This window comes from Euleptes europaea, chromosome 4, assembly GCF_029931775.1.
Source record: "Euleptes europaea isolate rEulEur1 chromosome 4, rEulEur1.hap1, whole genome shotgun sequence".
Lineage (NCBI taxonomy): Eukaryota > Metazoa > Chordata > Lepidosauria > Squamata > Sphaerodactylidae > Euleptes > Euleptes europaea.
This window is the reverse complement of record NC_079315.1, coordinates 120,830,289-120,839,169: the sequence shown is the minus strand read 5'-3', so window position 1 is coordinate 120,839,169 and position 8,881 is coordinate 120,830,289. Positions and strand designations below refer to the sequence as shown.

Genomic DNA, 8,881 nt, shown 5'->3' with positions numbered 1-8,881 from the left:
TCCTTCCATTGGTCTTGTATCAGTTTCTTGTAGGGCTAGGGTTGCCAGCCTCCAGGTGGGGCCTGAAGATAGGGTTACCAGCCTCCAAGTGGTGGCTGGAGATCTTCCACTATTACAAGTGATCTCCAGCCGATAGAGATCAGTTCCCCTGGAGAATATGGCCGCTTTGGCAATTGGACTCTATGGCATTTAAATCTTTCCCCTCCCCAAACCCCACCCTCCTCAGGCTCTACCCCCAAAATCTCCAGGTATTGCCCAGCCCGGAGCTGGCAGCCCTACCTGGAGATCTCCCAGAATTGCAACTAAACGCCAGACTACAATGTTCAGTTCCCCTGAAGAAAATGGCAGCTTCAGAGGCCAAACTCTATGGAATATCATAGATTCTAGTTGAAAGCCCTCCTCAAATTCCCTCTTCCACTTACGCCACTCCTAAATCTCCAGGAATTTCCCTGTCCAGAGCTGGAAGCCCTAGTTTCTTGGGTCCAAGGAGGGATAAGTAGGGCAGGCAGGCGCTGAGGGAAAGCCTGGTAGCCTCTTTCAACTACTGAGAGCCACCTGGGGACCTGTGCCTTATATCTGGCAGAGAGTGTGCTCCGGATCACTCGTCTGCAGGATTCTGCACTACGGTGCTGCTGTCTCCGTTTCAACTACCTGCTATCTTCCTCCTCCAAGTCACAACTCCATCGGGAGAGAGAGCAAGCCGCGATCTCCCAGGACACTGCTTGCAGAACTCCTGCTTGAAACCTGGCAGCCACCGCTCTCTTGCAGAAACGGTTTGTATTTGATGGATGACCCGAAAACCCAAGCCTGGTGGCTCAGATGAAGAATAAGGTTCTCTACTGACAAAAGAAGTATGCTAACAAAGGCAGGTAAGAGCCCTGCATCATTGTGCCCTTAACACAAAAATGGCACGGGAACTGAAAGCATTTTGCTAACACTGTTGAACCCCAGACTCGGTCCCTGGGGACGAAGGCCAAAAGCCTTCAGTAGGGTTTGGGTTGCCAACATCAAGGTAGTGAGAAAAGCAAAGCAGCACGGTGACCAAATAATGTCCAGAATGCAATCCTATACTATGAAAAGTCTTTATCATTCAACAACAATACTGAAATCAGACATACAAAAATATACATACACGAATTAGACAAAAATATACATACACGAATTAGACAAAAATATACATACACGAATTAGACAAAGCAGAATAATAGAAATATACATGCAATCCTATATTGAGATCTAAGAAGTGTGTCTAACCAATGAAGAGTAAATAGCATCGATAATAGAAATATACATGCAATCCTATATTGAGATCTAAGAAGTGTGTCTAACCAATGAAGAGTAAATAGCATCGATCGGATGAAAGGTGTACCACATCAGCGTGCCAGAAACCAAGCACAATGAAAATATTTCTCAAATATCACAAGCACACAATCTTCCATAATAAATTAGATAAGCGAGAAGGGCTTCCAATTTCATTGCTCTTTCTTCAGTCGCTTTTCTGTATGCAATGCTGTTCCAGGTCAATCCAGTTTTGTCTAATTTGTGTACATATATTTTTGTATGTTTGATTTCATTATTGTTGTTGAATGATAAAGACTTTTCATAGTTAGGATTGTATTCTGGATGTTATTTGGTCATAGTGCTGCTTTGTTTTTCTCATTACCCAGTTCATCACGAGCTTGTTAATAGTTAACATCCAGGTAGTGGCTGGAGATCTCCTGGGATTACAACTGATCTCCAGGCAACAGAGATCAGTTCACCTGGAGAAAATGGCCGCTTTGGAAGGTGGACTCTATGCCGTTATACCCCACTGGAGTCCCTTCCCTCCCCAAACCCTGTCCTCCTCAGGCTCCACACCCCAAATCTCCAGGCATTTCCCAACCTGGAGCTGGCAACTATGGTTGCCAACTACCAGGTAGTAGCAGATTTGCTAATTCAACTGATCTCCAGCCGATAGAGGTCAGATCACCTGAAGAGAAATGGCTGCTTTGGCCATTGAACTCTATGGCATTGAAGTCCCTCCCCTCCCCAAACCCCACCCTCCTCAGGCTCCACCCCCAAAATCTCCCGCCGGTTGCGAAGAGGGACCTGGCAACCCTACTGGCAACCCTAAGTAGTAGGAGGAGGTAGGGAAAGCAGGATGGTATAACCTGATCTCATCAGATCTCAGAAGCCAAACAGGGTCGGTACTTGGAAGGGAGACCATCAAAGAAGGCTCTGCAGAGGAAAGTGATGGCAGACCACTTCTGCTTCTCGCTTGCCTTGAAAGACCCTTGATGGGGTTGCCATAAGTCAGCGGCGACTTGATAGCATTTTGCATACACTGGGTGGTTGGCTGCACTGCAAAAATTCTCTTTCTGAACCACTCCTGGGCCTGGGTGAGGCAGAGACGTCTTTCAGTTCATCCATAAATGCCTCACTGTGCATGTTGGGAAGGAAAAAAAGAACACGGGGGCACATTGGAAGTTGCAAGAACAGATTGGGCGCAAAAACAGAATTTGGTATGCATCACCGACCGTGACAAATTCCCCATTTGGAAGGCTCTCTGCTCAATTTCCAAGCGGAAAGCCGTATGAAGAGCAAACGTCAATCAGATTTTGAGAGAGGGTCCAGCCTCAATGCAAACCACAGGGCCCTCTCTACCAGGGTGTTCTCCTGTGTGTGCCCTACTGGAGCCTTATTTCAGTGGGGTTGATGTAAAAAGAACAGCCCAGTGGGTTGGGTGCCATCTGCTCTGTTAAAATGTTTCTTGCCTTGGTGTGTTGCAGATGGTGGCATGAACCAAAAATAAAATGGAGAAGCTTGCATTTATTTCAAGCTGGTTTTCTGTTTTTTGTTCTGTAAGAAGCAGAAGAGTTGTTTTTTATATGTCAACTTTCTCCACCTTTTTTTTAAGGAGAATCAAACCAGTTTACAATGTTCTTTCCCTGCTTTCCCCATAACAGACACCTTGTGAGGTAGGCTGGAGATCCTGTAGATCTCCAGGCCCCACCTGGAGGTTGGCAACCCTAGGTGCCACTAAATGCACACTGAGACGATGTTTTGACTGCCTCTTTGTGCAAGCCTTGTGTAATGTCCAGGCACTTTGACCAAACCAGGTTTCCAAGATGAAGGTACATGGATAAACAGGCCATTCACATTTTATATATCTGGTCCAGAAAGCGCACTAGTGCAACATTGGTATTTTCTGAACCATTTGCAACAATAATTTTTTGCTCCTCATGGAGAACTCAAACAATGGCCATTTATGCAGGGTCGATTCTGCTCCTCGCTTAGTGCTGATTTTTTAAATCTGACCTTTAAAATGACTATTCACAGTCCCGATGCAAGAGGAGAAAGTCAAACAAATTCCACCACCCCCCACTCGCCGCCATTAGCAATAGTAGTTTGCATAGCTAAGCTGTGGCTGGGATTCTGCATGCTTCCTTCAATGAATGCTTTGATGCGGGGACGAAGCAAATACAAAAGGTCACGTTAAAGGGGCTCTTAAGTAATGCGAAGCAGGTATGCACCGGCTTTGCAGTGATGTCTGGAATGACAGTTCAGCGTGAAGAAATAAAAAAAAAATGCGGGGCACTTCAGCCTGGAACGCGCTGCCAAGCATAAACGGCCAGTGCTTTGTTCCGAACCTTCGGCTGAACTGTGCCTAGCTCAGCAGCTGAACTGTGCTGGGCTTATTTTACTGTGGTATTTCCCCAAGTGCTGGTTCAATATAAGCCCCTGTACCCTGCTTGGCATTATTTTGGGTCTGGTTCCACAGAGAGAAATCTCTGATCCCCCAGCTCTGTGCAGTTTGCACAAAATGTAACTGGCGTTACATTTTCAAGATGCTGTTCCCCAAAGAGATCGAGTGTTTGTTTTTATCTAACAGCAGACACACAAATGCACATTTGTCTTTGTCCTGTTTCTGTACCACGTGATGAGATCACAGGCAAAATTATGTTTCTTGGAAACTTCCACGTTGCTTTATTTATTTATTTAAAAACAAGTCCTCTGAGGAAAGGTTGAAGGAGCTGGGTATGTTTAGCCTGAAGAGGAGAAGACTGAGAGGGGATGTGATAACCATCTTCAAGTACTTGAAGAGCTGTCATAGAGAGGATGGTGCCGTTGTTTTCTGTTGCCCCAGAAGGTCAGACCAGAACCAACGGGTTGAAATTAAATCAAAAGAGTTTTTATAGATATAATTTTAAAATCTCAATACATCACAATAGATTTCAATAGAGCACAAAATTCAAAAATAGCTTAACTATAAATATATGTAAAGCATTCTTATTTTGGTTCTTGTAGGTTATCCGGGCTGTGTAACCGTGGTCTTGGAATTTTCTTTCCTGACGTTTCGCCAGCAACTGTGGTAGGCATCTTCAGAGGAGTAACACTGAAGGACAGTGTCTCTCAGTGTCAAGGGTGTAGGAAGAGTAATATATAGTCAGAAAGGGGTTGGGTTTGAGCTGAGTATTGTCCTGCAAAAGTAATGTGCTAATCATTGTCCTGTAAGTATCAAGATAATGTGCTAATGAGGGTATGGTATGTTAATATGGAACCATTGTATCCTGAAGCGATCTGTTAATGTGTGTAATCCAAAGCTAATCTGCATGGCTATTGTTGAATGTTGTCTTTGTTAGTCTGGAGGTTTTCAGAAATTCATAAACATCAGCACAACTTTAACAGAAAAGAAGAGAGTTTAAGAATGAATAAGGCTTGGCTTCCTGTTCTGAAAACCTCCAGACTCCAGACAGTACTCAGCTCAAACCCAACCCCTTTCTGACTATATATTACTCTTCCTACACACTTTACACTGAGAGACACTGTCCTTCAGTGTTACTCCTCTGAAGATGCCTGCCACAGCTGCTGGCGAAACGTCAGGAAAGAAAATTCCAAGACCACGGTTACACAGCCCGGATAACCTACAAGAACCAATGAACTCTGACCGTGAAAGCCTTCGACAATATTTTCATTCTTATTTTATTTTCTTTAAATAAAGAAAATTAAATGGCGAGCCAGTGAGGTATAGTGGTTAAGAGCGGTGATTTGAAGCAATGGAGTCTGATCTGGAGTACATGAGCAGCGGAGGCTAATCTGGTGAACTGGGTTGGTTTCCCCACTCCTACACATGAAGCCAGCTGGGTGACCTTGGGCTAGTCACAGCTCTCTTAGAGCTCTCTCATCCCCCACCTACCTCACAGGTGTCTGTTGTGAGGGGAAGGGAAGGTGATTGTAAGCCCGTTTAACTCTGTCTTAAGTGGTGGAGAAAGTCAGCATATAAAAACCAACTCTTCTTCTTCTTCTTCTTCTTCTCCTCCTCCTCCTCCTCTGTTCGATTTTGCTAGGTATCTTCATGCTTAGTAGTAAGCTCAGTTTTATTTTTATTATCTGCTTTATCTATTCTGTTCATTTTATTACGTAAAATAAATAAATATAATAATACACCACACACACTCAAAAAGATTTTCGGGGCATAAGCTTTGGACAGTCAAATTTCCCTTCATCAGATATCTGGAAAAGGGAGTTTTGACTCTTGAAATCTTACACTCTGCAAATCTTGTTAGTCTCTAAGGTGTTACTGGATTTGAGTCTAGCTCATCTACTGCAGACCAACACATCTATCCACCTGAAAATGTCTTCCCACACTAGATTCATATGCAGATGGCCCCAGCCAGGCCCCAATATTTGTCTGACAACCCTGTTCAGTTTCTGACTCTGGGAAAAAACCAACAAACAGGAGAGAAGGGACAGCTTAGCGCCCAGACTGTTCTTGCAAAATCCATATCCTTTTTCATTTATAGTTTTATTGTTTCTCCCATGGAGAATCACTCCAAAACACTCCAGCGGAAGGAAAAGAAACCCCTGCAGCTCCATGACGCTGGAACTTAACCTTTCTCTGTGCTTGGCTGTCGATTAATTAACCTGATTCTGAGGTTGCCATCTGCAGGGTGGAGATAAAGACCTTTCCCTTTCATGGAAGAGCGAGATAAAAAGAGGGTGAGCTGTGTGGATTCTGCACAGCTCACAGCCGGAGGAGGAACGTAACAAGAGTCTATTTCCATACAAAAATCACTCGGTGCCGAAAGAATCGGTCAACTTGAGATAACCAGATTAAGTCAAAGTTTCCTGAAGGCCTTGAGGGGAGGCCACTGTGTCCTTTACCTGGCCCCAAGGCAGCTTAGGAAACCAAGGAGAAATAAGCAGCTTCGTCCAAGTCAACTGGGTAGTCCGCAAGCAGGACGGGAGTCTTTGTGAAGAGTTCTCCTTTGTAGCTCTTCCATTTACCTGCTGGGAGGTAGATGTCTCTCTTTAACATGCCTGACTCCAAGACAGGAGCCACCATGAATGCATCCCCAATGAGGAACTGGGAATTGATTTGGTGGGCAAACTCATCGCCAGGAGAAACCCACCAGATGGGCCTTATAAGAGGGTCCCCCAAGGCAGCAACTTCCTTGGCCAGCTCCAGCAAAAGAGGAGCAACCAGGGATTCACGAAGCTCAGTAAACTTCTGAGCAATTTCAGTGACTTCCCTGTCATACAGCCAAGGTGGGATGGAGAACTGCATGGCCGGCAGAAATGCTGACAGCTCCAGCCAGCGAATGTACAGGTCCCGGTCTGGGAGGTCTACGGCACCTCCTGTCTTGTTGGGAAGAAAGTTTCCACCAATCATATCTGGCAATATGAAAGGGTATCCCAAAAGGCCGACGGTCAACACGGTAGGAATCACGGACTTGAGTCCAAGCTCATGATCCCAAATTGAATCCCGGTCAATGATACGGACAAAACAAGGGACATGCTGGGATCGGTAACCAACACGGACTTCAGCGAACTCATAAAACGGAATGGCAACTTCTGCATAGTTTCTGGACCAGATGCTGGGGTCTGGCAAGGGCTCAAAGGTGCTGAACTCCTCAGGGAGGTAACATGTCTCCCCAGCATCAAATTTGAAGGACAATATGCCATATTTTGTGCAGAGCTGCCTCAGCTGGCTCTGAAACCATTCCCTGGCAGAAGGGTTGGTGAAATCCAAGATGGCACCCATGCCATTCCACCACTTGACCATGGCAGGAACTTGCCCCTCTGGCTCTGTCACAAAATGCCGTCTCTCTTTCCCTATCTCAAAGTTTGGGGAATTTACATGTATGAAGGGATGTATCCACAAGGTGACATTAAATCCGTCTTTCTTAAGTTTTTCAAACAGTCCTAACGCATTAGGGAACTTTAATGGATCGAAGTCAAAGTCACCATAATTCTGCATGTACATGTCATCTATTTCAATGTGGCTATATTTAAAACTGTACTTTAGAATTGTCTGTGCAAATTCCAGAAGTTTCTCCTGGTCAATCTCTTTTTTGTACAAAGCCCATGTCGACCAGATTGGAAACTTGAAGATGTTTTCTGATGGTATCTTAAAAGGTTTCTTGAAATACTTCTGAACCATGTGTTTGTGGACAGATGTAATGTCTGAACCTACACAGACACGGTAACTCAGTTCTGGGAAAGGCTGCTTTCCCAGGGGAGGCTTATAGGGGGAATCTTTATACCTGGCCTGCAAGAAGAGAGACCTTTCAGAAGAATTGAACCCAAGGTGAAAGGGCACAGAGTCATTAATCTTGATGGCTGCGGCTTTGGAGGAGATCCAGTATCTCTCCAAGATGCCTCCAAAGCTGTTCCTGAAAGAATACACATCGCTAGTCACGAATGGCATGGGTTCTTGGTATCCCAGGAGCTGGATTGGCCAGTGTTGAACACTCATCTCGCAACCCCCGTACCAGTGGGAATCCCCCCAGAACATTTTGTGTTCGACCACTGTGTCGGCCACAAATTCCTCCCACCGGACGCGGTAGCACATCACGGTGTCCTTGGGCTTGACCGTCTGTATGAAGAAATTGAGCTTGCCTTTGTCCGACCTGCTGCAGGTTAAAATTTCCCCCTCCTTCGAGCACGACTCCAGATCCAGCACCCCCGACTGGAAGGCCACCTCGAAGACCACCTCCCCGTTCTGGTTTTTGATGATGAACCCATCTGTCTTCAGGTCCATCCGCTCCGTCTTCACCCTCTCTGACCTCCAAAGCAAAACCAGGTAGTAGCACCCTGCAACCACAGCTATGAGGAGTCCCATGGCTAATACACCTGCCCCAAAATGTTGGTGTGGGGATGCCTTAGACTCTGGCCTCTGCTCAGCTCTGCGGCCATTGCCCCCTTGTCGTGGTCGGTCTTCTTTTCCTCGATGCCGGAAGGGTTGAGTTGCCATCTCCTGGCTGTGAAGCGTGCCTCTCGCAGCGAGGTCTTGTCCAGCTTTCAAAATGTGTTTAGGAATAGCTTCAATCGCTGCCCCTCGCAATCCCCTGATATCCAGGAATGCAGATCAGCGAACTTGCATATAAGGAGACACTGCTGATCCCATGCAAGACACGTTCCTCAGAACTCAATCCAGGCAGCAGGAAATAACGTTCTGTGCCGTTAGCTGGCTGGAGACCGCAGCAGAGCTCTGGCTTACACTCCCTTCCTCTCTGTGTAGATGATCAGCTGACCAATGGTTATTATGCAAGCCGACTTCCAGGCAGAGAAGAATCCTTGGCCAAGTTGTGGGGGGTGGGGCAGCAGAAAGAAATAGAAATTGTGTGTGTGTGTGTGATTGTGTAGCAACAGCTATGCTTGGTGAGTGGAGTTATTCTACTTTAAGGCAGGGGTGTCCCCTTGTGGCCACATCTCTCCAGTTCCAGCTTAGCATTATTGTTTTTCTGGTCTCCACAATGACAATATTTCCTCTGCAGCAATAAAAACTCAAGTGTAGTAACAACAACAACAATAACAACAACAACAACACAACTTTAAGGTTGACATGAGGAATCTGAAATTGTTGAAGACTTTCTATTCCTTGGCTCCATCATCAACC

At 45.7% G+C, this 8,881-nt stretch overlaps 1 protein-coding gene across 1 annotated transcript; it reads right to left on the bottom strand.

Moving 5' to 3' along the window:
• Positions 1–6,160: 6,160 nt before the first annotated feature.
• Positions 6,161–8,236, bottom strand: LOC130476817 (myogenesis-regulating glycosidase-like). The gene has a single exon (XM_056848817.1). The coding sequence runs from the start codon at positions 8,234–8,236 to the stop codon at positions 6,161–6,163; it is 2,076 nt and encodes a 691-aa protein (XP_056704795.1).
• Positions 8,237–8,881: the final 645 nt, after the last annotated feature.

Excerpts from the sequence above, each read along its gene's own strand:
- LOC130476817 (XM_056848817.1), bottom strand. The coding sequence starts at position 8,236 with ATGGCAACTCAACCCTTCCGGCATCGAGGAAAAGAAGACCGACCACGA.